This window comes from Phodopus roborovskii, unplaced genomic scaffold, assembly GCF_943737965.1.
Source record: "Phodopus roborovskii unplaced genomic scaffold, PHOROB, whole genome shotgun sequence".
Classification (NCBI taxonomy): domain Eukaryota; kingdom Metazoa; phylum Chordata; class Mammalia; order Rodentia; family Cricetidae; genus Phodopus; species Phodopus roborovskii.
The window spans coordinates 6,256,294-6,271,367 of NW_026126448.1; the positions used below are offsets into that span (position 1 = coordinate 6,256,294).

At 51.6% G+C, this 15,074-nt stretch overlaps 2 protein-coding genes across 9 annotated transcripts in view; both read left to right on the forward strand.

Annotated features, from left to right (window-relative positions):
• The window catches only part of Mknk1 (MAPK interacting serine/threonine kinase 1), a 39,251-nt gene extending 36,311 nt beyond the window's left edge, over positions 1–2,940 (forward strand). For 4 of the 8 annotated variants that reach the window (XM_051188493.1, XM_051188496.1, XM_051188494.1 and 1 more), the window contains 2 exons: positions 95–138; positions 1,605–2,940. In XM_051188493.1, the coding sequence (XP_051044450.1) occupies positions 95–138; positions 1,605–1,839 (279 nt within the window). In that variant the 3' untranslated portion in view covers positions 1,840–2,940. The remainder of the gene's footprint in view (positions 1–94; positions 139–1,604) is intronic. The other 4 variants (XM_051188499.1, XM_051188497.1, XM_051188500.1 and 1 more) reach the window with 3 other exon arrangements.
• Positions 2,941–8,372: 5,432 nt separating this feature from the next.
• Positions 8,373–11,238, forward strand: Kncn (kinocilin). Its single transcript, XM_051188302.1, has 4 exons — positions 8,373–8,559; positions 9,324–9,392; positions 10,208–10,315; positions 11,107–11,238. The coding sequence occupies exons 1-4, from the start codon at positions 8,409–8,411 to the stop codon at positions 11,184–11,186; spliced, it is 408 nt and encodes a 135-aa protein (XP_051044259.1). The 5' UTR covers positions 8,373–8,408; the 3' UTR covers positions 11,187–11,238.
• The last annotated feature ends 3,836 nt before the right edge of the window (positions 11,239–15,074 follow it).

Sequence of the window (15,074 nt, forward strand, 5' to 3'; positions counted from 1 at the left end):
TGTTGTAGTAACCTGCCCCCTCTGCTGGCCTGGGTGGGGGCAGCTCTTAGAAGCTGGGGGCAGCATTACCCACAATCTGTCCTTCCCATTTTAGCAAGCTCCAGAAAGGGGACTCCCCACGCCGCAAGTCCTCCAGAGGTAAATGCTTCCATCTTACCCAATCTTACCTGCTGCCCCCTCACCTTAGCCTTGGCTTTCCCTCACGTCCTCAGCCATGTATGGGAAATGGGCCCATCTTCAGGCTCTGTGGCCCTCTCCAGAAAGTTCTCTGACCACTTCTCCTCAGTTCTCTCAACAATCTCCACATGGATCTCTCTCTCTCTTTTAGCTTCATCTCAGCCTCTCTCTGCAGCAAACCTCTGTCTCCTACCCACTTGAATATGACTATGAATCATCATTACCCCACAAAGATGGTCCTTATCGTAGATCATTCCCTCAGGAGGGTCCTGCCCCTAGCATTGGAAGAAGGAGAGGGAGTCAGGGCCACTGTAAGACAGAGGGACAAGTTGTCACACTGTTAGGCACACAGAAATGATAATGGACTCTATGTCTTAAATGCTTACCACATGCCCAGTGTGGTACTAACAGTACTCCATACACGCTAATTTGCTGCTCAAAGATCAGGGTTCATCCTGAGAAATGTAATGAGAGAAATGCAGTTCTTTAACACTGAGGGCGTAGTCCAGGGGTAGCACATGAGCTTAGCATCAACAAGGCCCTGACTTCAGTCTCCAGCACTTAAAACAGAAAAGAGGGAAATACAGTTTCATAGTGTATAAACATCAGAGATAACACGGGGTGTTACAATCACGTGCATGTGTCAGCAACTGAAATGCCCGCCCTGCGGTGGACGACTGTGCTAGATCCACAGTCTTTATAGCAAACTTAAGTTTTCCTGTCCCCATTTTAGAGATGGAAAAGGTAAAAGTCAGTGGGCTCAAGTTAACTTGTGCTGGGACCCATAGCAGCTATGGATAGATTCCTACCAAGCTCTGCCCAAAGAGCTGGAGCTAAGCTGAACCAGGAACCCCCTTAGGGACTCATCCTTGTGCAAACCCATGTTCAGCATCCATGGGCCACTAAACCACTGCAGCTCTGAGGAGGAACTACCCACAATAGTCTCCCTTAGTTCACCCCTCCACACAACTGGCTTTCCACCTGACTGAAGCTGTTGCAGGTACCTCCAAGTACCAAACCCTGGGTTCCTCTTAGATGACTATTCAACAGACCCCAAGTGTCTGGCAGATGCTGGCCCTGGGCTGGGTTCTAGGAGCACAGAGATAAATAGCACAGGCCCCATTCCAGAGCCCCTGCCCACAGGAAAACAGAGACAAGTGCAGCATCTTGGCTTGGGAAGAGCCTGGAGGTGGGTGCTCTGAGAAGAGGCCATTTGCCCTGACTGTCCAGCCCATGAGGCCCAAAGGCCATTCTCTTCTTAGTCAAGCAAGGTTCCAAACCCAGGCAAAGCTGCTTTGGAGAGAGCAGCTGACCCAGGAAAATCTGCTGGATTGTAGGACCCAGCTGTGAGCGGGTGCATCTGCTAGCCTGCCTGCTTGATCTCAATCCTGCTGCCCTCTCCCCCGTGCCTTCCCTGGCCCCTACAGAAACAGCAGCACCATGGACCTGACGCTCTTTGCAGCTGAGGCAATTGCCCTTAACCGCCAGCTGTCTCAGCATGAAGAGAACGAACTGGCTGAGGAACCTGAGGCCCTTGCTGAGGGCCTCTGCTCCATGAAGCTGTCCCCTCCTTCCAAGTCTCGCCTGGCACGAAGGCGAGCCCTGGCCCAGGCGGGGCGAAGCAGAGATGCAAACCTATGCTCAACACCCATGGGGCTATGAACGACTGCAGTCACATCTTGTAGGCGTGTCCGAGCAATGCCCCCTGGAAATGTGTGAGGTCAAAGTATGAAGCAAGCAGGGGGACCTGCCCTGCAGCTCCAGGCGGGCCTTTTCCATCCACAAAGGCTCCATGGGTTCCCACCCATCCCCCATTTCCCTTGGGTCCTTAGAGGAAAAAGCTTTTTCCAAAGGGGTTGTCTTTGAAAAGGAAAGCAATCATTTGTCACTTTGCATAATCGCCTGCAGCATGAACATCTCTTCGCTGGGCTCCAAGTGCTCCCAGTGTGCAGATCCCGGATCCAGCTGGTGGTGGGGGCTGCTGGGGCTGCAGCCTTCAGGGACCGGGCTTCCAGGAGCTGACAGAGGCTGCCAACACACAAGCCTCTTCTCTGCCGGCACTGTCACCTTCTACTGATCCACCTTCCTCTGTCCTACAGACGTCCTCGCTGCCTGTCCTCTCCCTGGCCGAGCAAAGCCATCCCCTCAATTCAGGAAGGGCAGGGAGCCAGACAAGTCTTCCAGTCTGTAGCACAGAGAAGCACATAATCTTTCTTTGCCATGACCGAAATGTATTCCTCATTTATCATCCTCTTCTGTGTTTGGGATTGCTGCTAGACTCAGTATTATTTCTCTTTTTAAAAATATGTTTGCTTTTTTAACCATGTTCTTCCAGCAAGCATAGAACTTCAAACTCCCACTGCAAGTCCATGAACTTCCCCAAGCAGGGTCTCCACATGCTTGAGTTTTAATCCCCTCCTCTCCACAGTCCCAACTGATTTTAAGCTGTTACCATGACGAACTCTTTAGAGATGGTGTCCTCGTCTGCTGCTGCCTTCTCCCAGGTCTTCTGTGGAAACAGGTGCAAACCCAGGGCAGTTAGCCTGTTTGCCTGAGATGAAGCTAGGTCACAGGCAGCCCTGCTGCCCTGCTCTGAGGGATGCTGTGCCCTCTGCCCCTTACATGGAAGTGCAGCCATTGTCAGATGTGCTGTGGGGTCATGTAAAGAAAACAGATTTGCATACGTGATATACATATTAGTCAACCACAATCACCAAAATTCTCTCTTACTTTGTGTTTGTTTTAATAAATAATTTAAAATTCTGTCTGTGGCAGCCTTGGTGATCCTTTCTTCAACTGCAGACTTGAAGAGGAGGCAGACCTCCAGGATGGGGGCTGAGCCTAGTGAGATTACAGGAAGGATTCCCAAATATAATGGCACATTTGATCCCCAACGTGACATGGAGAGTTTTGCTTTTCTGTTTGTAGATGAGGAAAAGAAATTCATTAAACATCACTTCTACAATAAGTGACTTTGCTTTTTAACAGTTGCAGTTGGGTCAAAGTTATCACACAAGCAGCCTTCAAAAGGAGCTGTGATAGATGACCTTGTACCCACCCACAAAAGACCATACTTCTCTGTCTAAAGCATTACTATGCCTTTATTGAGGACCTGCTGAATGCCCAGACTGTACTTGTCCTATCAGAGTTGATGACAAAGAGAAATGGTGCCTCCCACCCACAGCCAGACTAGAGACCAAGGAGGTGTCAAGAAGGAGTCGATGGGCTCAGGTCATGGGCTACCAGCTATCCCATAGTATGAATGCACATTGTGGTGGCATGGTTGACAGTCTTCCCTTTGCATCCCTTCATCCACCTGTAGTGAGGCCAGCTAGAAAAGCAGGTTTGCAGAATGGCCCAAAGGCTCCAAACCCTTGGACACCCAGAACTCAGAAATGAATTCTAGCTGTGGACTTAAACTCTGGCCTAGTCAGTTCTGCAGATTGGCCCCATAGAAAGATGTCTTCAGGCCCTTCCTAGATCATGTACATTCCATCACCATCCCCAGTGTTGCTGCAGCCCAAGACCCCAGGCTTTCATCCCTCTGGCCTTTGCTCAAGCTGTGCCCTCCCACCAACCTCCTCACACTGGCCCACATAGTGAGGTCCTCTCCCTGGGTCAGCTGTTTAAATGATAGTATGCCAGCTTCAGGAGTTTTTTGTTTTTGGTTGGTTGGTTGGTTTTTTGTGTAGTTTTGGAATCTATACTAGAACCTGCTCTGAGACCAGGCTGGCCTCGAACTCACAAAGATCTCTCTGCCTCTGCCTCCTGAGTGCTGGGATTAAAGGTGTGTGCTATCATCGCCTAGCTTGTCAGCTTCAGCTTTGCTAGCAATTGTTAAATTTGCTACATTTATTAAGTAGTAGGCCCCTTCCAAGAAGTTTACAGGCATTTCATTTGTACAACTGTCCTATGGGTACATAGTATTGTTTTATCCCACTGGACATGAAAAACGGGCAGACAAAGTAAGTCCATGGCCCAGAGCTGTAGAGCTAGGAATGAATGGTGAGACTTGAATTCCTTCCAGAGGCTTAGAACCAAGAGCCTTGCTGCTTTGGTCCAAGTCCCAGCTCAGCCACTCATGGCTTTGTTTCCTGGACAAATTACTTATGAGTTTGTTTTCTAGCTCTAAATGGGGACAGTGGTGTTTAGCTCACCAAGCTGTAAACGTTACAAAGTAATGAAGACGAAGGGTCATGTGTTCCAGATGCATCCAGAAGGATGGTCCATCCTCTTTGGTTGTCTTGGTTCTACTTATCCTGTCTCATGAGTGGGATTAATAAAGCTACAACACCAAGATTGGACAGAAGCTGCCCTCTTCTTGCCCACGGAGACCTCTGAGAGCCCCCATGCAGTACACAGAATGATCTGAATTTGAGATGAGTCAGACCTCTGGCCCCTGAGATCCTTATTTTGAGAGGCTGCTCTGTCTGCCACTCTGTGCTGGGGTCCCTGTCACAGCATGGGGGCAGTTGTGGGGACAGGGAAAAGCCTGCTATTGGAAGCTGGAAGTCCTGGAAGTCTAGTCTGTTTTGTACTTCCACTCACTGGGGTGTCTTGGATGTCCTGGCTCTGCTGGATAGAGACAAGTGTGGTGAATGCTTTGAGGGAGCTCTGGATGGTGGAGCTTTGTCCAGATGTTGATGCTTGGGATGGTAAAAGCCAGCTTTGCAGCTCTAGGGATCACACTGGGCTGTAGTCTTCAGGGAGGCAGCTTCAAGGAGCTGACAGAGGCTGTCGACATTCATGTCTCTGCACTTCCTCTGGCAGGCCTTCCATCTTTGGAAGAGAGTGTCTCAGACATGAGGCCTCGTTTCTCAGATCTAGCTAGAGGACATTGGTCTAGCCCCAGTACTAGTTCAACCTGGCCATGGGATAATCAAGTCTTGGGGCTTCACATGTCCACCTGCTTGAACTCTGGGGGGGGGTCTTCTCCCTCCTGGTCTACTTCCCCTCACCAGACCCAACTGCACAGACAGATTACATTGGTCTCATGCCAACTACTCCAGCAGCTTCAGGTCTGGAGGGACCCTAGCATCAAGGTCCCTACAAAGCTGACATTCTTGTTTCCATGGTAGCAGTTGCCTTGGAAGCTGCTTCCCTGACTTCAGTTTCTGAACCATCCAAGAAAACTGCCGTCCCCCAGGGGACCAGTAAATTAATCACACTCTGTTCCAGGGTTCTCACCCTTCGTGGAAAATAAACAGAACCAAACCAAGCTGGGGCTTGTTCAACCACTCTCCTTCCTCATACTCAACCCACGCTCGGCAATTCTGACAAAGGGCATCCACAGACACCATCCCTAGTTAGACACTTCCATAGCAGACACTCCCCACAGCAGACACCACTTAGACATACACACTCTCAGCCCTTGCCTTTCTGGGAGACTAGAGAGAAGCTATGGTAGGACCTAGTGTGTGCCATGGCTTAGTTGTGCTCTGAGTCCTATGGCTTCAGGATAACCCATGCTCCCGTGAGAAGGACTCTGGTACTTGGAAGGACTAGGAACTCATAGAACTTGGGCTGCTGCAACTCACTGTCTTCCACAAACCGCTTCCTTGAAACTCTTCTATAACTTCAAGCAAATCACTCAGATCATCATGTATTTTCCTAAGGCACTGTCTAGTGAACACATTGAAGAAAGAATAGGAGAGCCTCTCCGTGTGTGTGTGTGTGTGTGTGTGTGTGTGTGTGTGTGTGTGTGTGTGTGTGTGTGTGCACTTATGCATGTACCCATATGTGTGCATGCATGGAGAGGCCAGAGATCAACCTCAGGTGTTACTACTAGGGGGCCATCCATCCTGGATTTTTGTGTTCGGTTTTTGAAACAAAGTTTCTTGTGGGTCCTGAAACTTACTGACTTAGCTAGATTGGCTGGCCAGTAAACTTCAAGGACCTAACTCTCTGCCTTCCATAGCAATGGAATTAAGTGCAGATCACCAGCCCAGCTTTTAATGCTTTCCTGGGGATCAAACTCAAGTCTCCATGCTTGCACAACAAGCACTTTACTGGTGGAACCATCTCCCCAGCACATCTACATTGCCAAACAAAATGTCTAAATTTGAATTCTGTCTCTGGGTTTTAAAGAGCAGGGCATCCTTGAATCTGAAATTCACAGGGCTGGCCACCCCTGCCTCTGGTCTGAGGTCTAGAAACTGGTACAAGTGCCTGATGTAAGATGACAGTGTGGGAGAGCCACCCTCAAGCCTTGGACTTTGAGAGGCGTCTGTACTGACCCTACTAACCTCTAGTGATGCCAACTCTTAAGGGTGAGTGGGAGGCAAGGCATTGTGAATGGTGTTGAGACTCCTGAGGGAGCATGTATTCATCATCATTTATTTTAACAACTCTTTCTCAGAGATGCTTTACAAATGACAAGGACATGGTATATAAATTGATGACAGATTAGAGGAAAACTCAGGCCTTATCCTGGGAACATGGAGATGGCAGTGGGAAAGCTTGACATCAGGGGCACCATCTTTGCAGAGTCTGAAGGCCGATCTATGCTTGTGGTCCTACAGCTGAGGCTCTCTTCAGGTGACCCTGGGACCTCAGCTCCTCCCCCACTCTACAGCAAGAGAAGACTTGGTAGAAATGGAGCTTGGTTGGTGTCCTCCTCCCTTATGACTCAAGGTGGCAGTGCAGGGCCAAGCCCAGAGCTCTGTCATGTATCCAAGGTCTCTGTGACCACGGCATTCTGCAAAGTTCAGAGTCTCCAGAAGAGGCAGAACAAAGAAGGGTAAGGAGCCCTTTAGGTGGAATGGCAGGGCAGCCCTGGTGTGCTCAGGAAGGACTGTCCATGTGGGTCTTAAGGGACAAGGTGAGCATGGTTCATTAGGCAGAAAGAGCCAGATATGCTCAGGTCAAAGGGAAAGAGAGGGCTTGAGGATGGAGACACAGTAGAGGCCAGGGACTTTGAGGCTGGTGCAGTCTGCAGGCATGGTGATAAGAGATGGGCAATGAAAAGGGATTCTGTGCAAGGTATGTGGTCTTGGGAAGTGTCTCCAGGCTAGAGCAGGGAACAGGCCCAAGCTCTAAGACTGGGAATACCTTGATCCATATGGGTCCAGGAATGCAGTTAATGACAAGGGTTAGAGTTAGGCTCTCGGACAGGGACAGGAATCAGGACAAAGCTTGACTTGACTGGGTTCCTACTGTTCAGGCTCAGTTGGGTGAATCCTCCAAACAGACTGACTAGGTCAGCCAGGCTGAGTAAAACTACTCACACTATAAGGTCCCAACCATATCTCAGTTTCATGATACTTCACCCAGTTCCTCCATCCAACCCTACCCTAACTCACTACTTACTGCCTCTGCTTTCCCAGCCGGGAATCACCAGGGCTTAGCCTTTCCTCCTACTGCCAGCTAAAACTGGTGGTACCAATGGCTACCTAAGATAAACGGGGCTGTTTAAGATCAAGGCTCAGACTGAGCCCTCTCCAGGGCCAGCAGCTGACAGGACAGTAAAAGAAGCATGCGAGGGATAGGGAAGAGAGTGGACTTAGAGGATTACCCCTCCTTCCATGCCTTCAAACAGGGCTCCAGGTTCACCACTAGGCCAAGGGGTGGAGGCCAGCAGTCAGCCTTGAGCATGCAGTTGGCGAGTCTCCTCACATCCCTACCCCCTGAGCACCAAAAAAGCCACAAGCCCAGTCTTCCTGCACAGGAACCAACAGGGGAACCATTGAACCTGGGGACCCAAACAGAAGCTCACATTACAGGCTCGTGAATAACTCATCACCTTGCTGCCTGCACCTCTGAGAAACCAATATTCCTAGGCTCCCCGCCCCAACCCTGCCTTGCATTTCTTTAAACTTTAATAGGCCCAAGCTCCAAGGCAACTGAGCAGGGTCACAGAACTGAAACAAAAGTCTTGAGCAGAACTTAGGCCCAGCTCCCTTAGGTTCCCCAGGTGGTAGCTAACAGAGGTGAACCCCATGGAGCAGACCCACCTCCCTAGAAGCCTGGCCAAAGTAGAAATGTGGCCAGGCAGGAGCCCCAAGAGTGGCCTTCACAGGAGGTAGAGTAAGCTGGGGTGCTGGAGTCAAGCTCAGGCTGGGAGGCCCTAGAAGAACTGTGGGATAAGGTTGCAGATAAACCCCAGAGTTAGCAGCCCAGAGACTTACGGTCCAGAAGTTTCCACCCTGGATGTGGCACTCCAACAAGGAAGCATCCATCCAAGAAGACCAAGATTCCCAGGAGGCCTGGAAGCAGAGCCGTGGTAGAGCTACATGGACATCCCCATCAGCACCAGAGACTTCCGCTGCCTGCAGCTGGCCTGTGTGGCCCTCGGCCTGGTGGCAGGCAGCATCATCATCGGTGTCTCCATGTCCAAAGCTGCTGCTGCTGTGGGTGGCATCTTTCTCGGTGCCGCTGGGCTTGGTGAGCAGGCACTGGGCTGAGGTGGGGGGAGATTTCCCTGGGAAGCAGGGGCCTGGGGAGGTAAATGAGAGATAGGGGTGGGAGGCAGGCCTGGTCAGTGAAAACTGGTTGGGGAGAGAGGAAGTTGTAAGTACTACAGCCTCAGCGTGCAGGAAGGAGACCCTGCTCCTTTGGGTGTGACTAGGAAGGAGCATGTTTATGGGAGGATTCATAGCTCAGACAAAAGACCCTCCTCTCCTCCATTGTGTCAGGCCCATTAATGTCGAATGCCATCTCTCACCCCACCTTACTGCCCCGGAGGAACCTGGAGCTCCAGGCTGGGCCCTCCAGGCATAGCTTCAAACACTGAGTGCCAGACACACTTGGTCTGCGGGCAGGACCCCAGCCTGTGGCTTCCTAAACATCGTGTCTGAGTGGGAAGAGCAGCAATGGAGCCTAGAAGGTCACCTTAGAGGTCTTAGAGAGAGAAGAGAGCTGGGGGAGAGGGGGGCAGTGAGATTGGTGTCAGCTAACCCAGGAGGAAAGTAACCAACCTGCTCTTCACCTAAACAGTGGAGCCAGGAGCCTGCAAACCTGTGGCTCCTTCCCCAGATAGAGGCTGAATCCCCAGCCAGGGCTGAATGTGAGTGCTGGACACACACACACACACACACACACACACACACACACACACACACACCTCCCATTTACACACCCACAGTCCTGATCCTCCCACATCACCTCATAAACTACCCACCCCCAGCACTCTCTGTGTCCCTCCTCAGGGCTCCTCATCTTCGCCTACCCCTTCCTGAAGGCTCGGTTCAACCTGGACCACATCCTACCTGCTCTAGGTGAGTGGTTCCTCCCCCCACAGACTCTCTGACAAGTACAGTGCAATACCTTTTGTGTGCAAACCTATGAGTGACTGTCACTGACCATGCCCATGTGTGAGACTGTTCCTGGCTGCATACTGGAGTGTGTGTGTGTGTGTGTGTGTGTGTGTGTGTGTGTATGTGAGTGTGTGTGTGTTGTGCCAGTGTCACCATGGCTACAGAGTAGCAGACTCCAGCCAGCTGCCTGAGCAGACACAGCTAAACCTCAGGAATCTGTCACTCCCCAAAGTCTCCAATATCTACAGATGGCATTCTCACCCCCAAGCCCCATAAAGACCCCCTACCTCTCCTTGGGTCCCACGACCTCTTTATAGTTCCCATCACTTCCACAACTTACACCCAGACTTCCAACATCCTCAGACCTGTGTAACTCCACATATCCATAGTTCCCTCCTTAAAAACCTACCACCCCAGGGTTGAGCAGTGGTGCCACACACCTTTAATCCCAGCACTAGGAAGGCAGAGACAGGCTGATCTCTGTGAGTTCAAGGCCAGTCTTGTCTACATTGAGTTCCAGGACAGGCAGGGCTATACAGAGAAAACCTGTCTAGATAGCTAGCTAGATACATACATACATACATACATACATACATACATACATACATACCACTGCCACCTCCTTCAAGGACTCATTTCTCCTGCCCCTCCCCAAACCAGCCAGATAATACGGGAGATGTGGAGGAATGCAGTAGATTGGAGACAGTCCTGGATGGAGATTAGGCAGCAAGAAGAACTCCCTGTCTCAAACCGGGCTGGATTTGGGAATGGCCCAGTAAATGGGAATTGGGGATGTTCTCGTCCTGCAGGAAACCTAAGAATTCATCCTAACTCAGGACCAGACCATGGGGAGGGAAGGTCTAACAACAGCAGCAATAAGGAAGGTAAGTGTCTGAAGTTCTGGAGTCTATCTTTTGTCTCTGCTGTCTGGCTGGGCAGCCTTATAGCTCCTGGGAGGAGCCTTGACAGTCATAGTCAGGGAGGAGTCCCCAGACCAGGGAATCAGTGATGATGGGTCAGCTTCCTTGTGTGCAATTTGTCTTTGGGGCTTCCCTACTGGGCCTTGCATGGACACTGAGATGCAGGGCCCCCAGCTTTCCTTCTCCTACCCCTTGGGCCCCATGCGCTGGCTACTCCACTCTGCACCCAGGGCTGGAGTCTGACTCTTGGCAATGACACCTGAAACCGGGCATTTTCTCCTCTCCTGACCCTGTCCTCTACACTGGGAAACCCCAGGGAGGAATGTCTCCAAGGCAACCCAGCCTCATATGTTGATGTGTCCTGCCCCCAGTGCTTACTGGGCGGAAGGACCCATTCCAGATGCTGTCCCAGCCATTTTACACACAGCTTGGTTCTCACAACCACATGCAGGGAGGTGCTACAGTAAACGTCATTGTTTGTTTGCTTTTTTATGGGGCAACTGAGGCAGAGAGGTTTCACGGCACATCCAAGGCCACAGCTAGGAGGCAGTGAGGCCAGCACTGAAGCCAAGCATCAGCTCCTGAGTCCTGCCCTCCTTACCCTGTACTCGGTCCCTAGGGCTCCCCACCTCCCCATCTGCTCCAGCTCTGCCCTAGGTCCCGGAGCATTCTGACCCCACTCTTTTGGGGCTCTCAGACCTGACAACTCAATAGGCGTCTGTACTCAGGCATCTCCATCCTGCTGTCTCATCCAGGAGCTCGTAGCAGCCTGTCTACTGTGACCAGAACCCTGGAGAAGCTGAAGCCTGGAGGCCGAGGAACTGAGGAAAACTAAGGCACAGCTTCCTGGCCCTCCCTCCCTCTCCTGGTACTCCCATCTCAGGGCCGCCCGTCAAGCTAGAAGATCCAGAGATGATCCCTGGGGAAACTGGACATACCTTCTCTGCCAATGAGGTTCTTCATAGCAGATCCCCTGACTCCTGGCATTGATGCAAGACCCACAGGACCCCATTGGCTTCAGTCTCTCCCCTGGGCTCATCCCCTGGAAAACATCTCAACTTTGTCCCCTTATTGATCTCTTGTTGGGATTTGGTCCAGGGTCCCGACTGCAGCCACAGATGGTTGTTTTATCCTGGTCATAGAATCTGACCACAGGAGCCACAGATGGGCCTCCTAGTCGAGACCGTCATGTCTATGTGAGAGAACAAGCGACCATGATCGAGGTTGCTTTCCCGCTAAGCTCAGTGCTGACCACTGCTGTTGTACTTCTCCACCCAGGACTCTTCAGCACCTGGCTCCAGACAAGCCCGCAGAAGCTCCAGTTCTCCCCACTTCTCTTTGCAAGGAGAAGGCTCCCTCTAAAAGGCCAGCTCAGAGTCCCATAGTTACGTCCCCCTTGTCCTACTCTAGCAGCCTGTGCCCCCCTCGCTGTTGGAACCTTGAATTCTTTTTCTCAAAAACAATTGTCTCTTTGTTTGTTTTAAGACAGGGTCCGATAGCCTAGGCTGGTCTTATGTGCTCAATCATGCCTAGCTAAAGTTAGCAATTCTATTTGTTTTCTACTCTGAGTACTGAACCCAGGTTCTTGTACATGCCGGGAAAAGACTCGACCACTCAGCTATATCCCTAGACCTCGAAAAAACAATTCAATTCTCAAGCCTACCTAAATATTATGAATAATGCTTTTCCCCCCTAGTCCCTAGCACAAGGTATGGCACACAATAGGTGGTCAGCAAATGGTAGCGGCTTAAAACTCAGTGAAGAAAAATACATACCCACTAGGCTTTCCTGGAGAGCTACACTATGGCACATCCACCATGAGGTTTGAGATAGGGAGGCCCAGGTGCACAAACACAGGCAGAAGACAGTGCCACCCTCCACATCTGCACCTCCAAGGACAGCAGTATTGTTCAGTCTCCACAGACCCCTGCTCCTTGTTCTTCTTTGAGGAGAAGAAAGCTGGGAACATTCTTACTCTTGCAGGAACCATGCAAATGACTCCTCGTAGAAGCCTTCTCTGACACTGCCCCAATCGTTCCAAGGACAGCTGATCACTTGAATAGCGTTGGTCTGTGTCTCCATGTCCAGCATGAGAGCAAGGGGTTAGGAACACAGAAGACACACAGTGGATGTTGGAAAGCAGGCCATGTGGGAGAGCCCGTCTTAGACAGATGAGAAAGCGGACACATCTCAGGATAAAGGACTCATTGGGTGCCCCAGAAAAGGTTGCCAAATCAAGCTTTGCAACCAGGTCTCCTCACCTTTGCATAGCCATAGAGCTCAGCTCCCTGCCAGCAGTGGGCCAGCATCCACAAGGGGTGAATTTCACAAACGCTGGTCAGCTGTAGACTGGTTCCTCAACTGAGGAGAGGTGAGCTTTCTCTCCACCCTTTTGCCTGATCCTTGCCACTTCTCTCCTCTTTTCCTCGGCATCACCACCACTCAAGCTTCCTTGATGGATGAGAAACCCCTTTGTCCCTCACACAAAGTCTACCTTCAGACTTACTTACCTCTGTGCTCCAAAGAGATGCCCAAAGGTGGAAAATGGGAACAGGAGGTGTAAGTCCTGAGCTGAGGAGAAGGTGGCTCCGCCCCCATTTTACCCTCCCAGGCAGAATCTCCCTGAAATAGGATGGTAAGTCTAGTGCCTGAAGAGCCAGGCACAGAGAAGTCCTTGTGACCATTGTGGCATAAACTCAAAAAATGATGGAATGAAAAAGCAAGCGCTGCATCTGTTAGAGAAGCTGGCAGAGCCCTGAGGTGAGTGGGAGCTCTGGGGGCTGGCCCTTCAATTCCCCTCTCTGAAACCTCCATTCGCCATCATAGGTGGATGTTCAGATACAACCTCTCCATTAGCACCCTCTCTCCCCAGTGCCCCCCCCCCGAAGGACACCGTCTCTCCTAGCCCTCCTTGGAGAAGAGAAGAGGCGGGGCCAAGCAGTAGCAATAGTGTGCTAGGTAATTCTTAGGCGATACTTCTCAGCAGCAACAGAACCTTCCAATGGGTCAGCATATGTTTGGGAGTGGACAGAGACCAGCTTTTCCAGAAGTCTACTCCAAAAGGAAACTGGTGTTTTTTCCAGAAGCCCCAACACCTGAGCCCTGAGCCATGAGCCCTGAGCCCTGAGCCATGACTAAGCCAGCTCAGTGTTAGACCGGGTGCTGGGTGATGCCTGATCTAGGCACATCCTTACTGGACCTATCTGGAGGAAAACGGCTGCATGTAGGGGAGTGGAATTGAGACTCCCGTCTTGGTTCAGATCTCCAGGGGCCAGAGCAAGAAGCTGGAAGCCTTGGGCCTGACTCATCTGCAAATGGAGGATGGCTTTGATAGGTCCTCACTGGTCCATGCTCAGAAGGAAAGATGCCTGATCAGGTGGATTTGTGAATGAATTCATAGATAAATGAAGGGACAGTGGGCAGAGGTGTCCTCCAGCCATACTCTTCCAGGTCTATCCAGGTCTATCCAGGCCTCTCTGCAATGAAGTTCAGCCTCAAGCTGCCTCTGCCTGCGACATCCTCCTGGACCTTCATCCCATGCCTATAGAGACATGCAGCCACACCCCTTTCTAGAGTGTAGGACTCTAATTAGGGAAGGAGTGCTGAAAAGAAACCCCACCCCTGAGGAAACTCTCTAACCCCTCCCCAGCACCAGGCCCTCCAGGGCTGCACAAATGCTAAAGTCTGCGGGCAGGGGCATCCTGAAAGGAATGACACTGTTTCCACACAGGGTGAGAAAAACTGCTGCCTAGACAGTGTGGGCGGCAGGGAATTAGTTGCTGGGGTGCTCGCAAACCAGGAACCCAAAGGAGCGAAGGCGAGAAGGATGCGCTGAGCTTGTAGGCTGGAGGCAACCAGTGGGAGCCGGGCGAGGTTGGCCGCCCACGCTGGGAAGGGGCTCCGGCCAGCAAGAGGCTGCTGTGATCCACAGCCAGGCTCTGCTGTCCCAGCCTGCGTTGCTGCCTCCAGCCCACCGCCCGGTGCTGCAACCCAGCAGAGAAGGGACAACGAATCTCAGCCTGGTGTGCCCACCCTCCCAGAGCCCCTGTGTGCATCATCAGCTGATCCAGCTCTGCAAGGCGGGGCATCAATCTGTGCTCTGAGCCTGACCAACCCCTTGAATCCTGGAACTTTCTTCGCTCAGGGAGCAGCGTGATCACAGCAGGGGAGTGTCCACGAGCCCTCTCAGGCAAGTGCAGTGCAGAAATTTGGGGGGTGCTAGTGAGTGGACGAGGACTCTGGAGGGACTGCTGAGGGGAAGGGGAAGGTGCTTATCCCGCTCTGAACTCTGAGTGAAAGGAGGGTACCACACAAGGGATCGTTGGTCTTGAGAAAACAAAAGTGAAAAAGAGAAAAGGGGATTAGAGAACAGGAGACACACCCCGGACTGGCTGGCTGCCATGGCTCTCCTGCCCTACCCTGGTCCCTGCTGCTGCTAACAGACAGTCTACCCTAGGACCTCCCTCGACCCCCTACATTTTCTCCAATGCCCAAAGTCAGAAGAAACCGGAGAGAAGCTGACAGATAGCAACTCCAAATGTCGGAGACAAGTGAAGCCCACAAGACAGACTTCCCATTTGTTTCACTGATGTTCACTGAGAAGAGGCAGGTACTCCAGTCCTGGTCACAGGAGCCCCCCCCCCCGTGACTAGGGGAGCCTGAACTGAGTAGCACCCCATCTGCACAGGAAGGTAGAGCTGGGGGAGCTAGCTGAGGACAAAGC

What these genes read in the sequence shown, in the direction of transcription:
- Kncn (XM_051188302.1), top strand. Translation starts at nt 8,409, where the DNA reads ATGGACATCCCCATCAGCACCAGAGACTTCCGCTGCCTGCAGCTGGCC. An exon ending in TCTCGGTGCCGCTGGGCTTG is followed by an intron (nt 8,560 to 9,323) that starts GTGAGCAGGCAC and finishes GTCCCTCCTCAG; the next exon opens with GGCTCCTCATCTTCGCCTAC. An exon ending in CCACATCCTACCTGCTCTAG is followed by an intron (nt 9,393 to 10,207) that starts GTGAGTGGTTCC and finishes GGAATGGCCCAG; the next exon opens with TAAATGGGAATTGGGGATGT.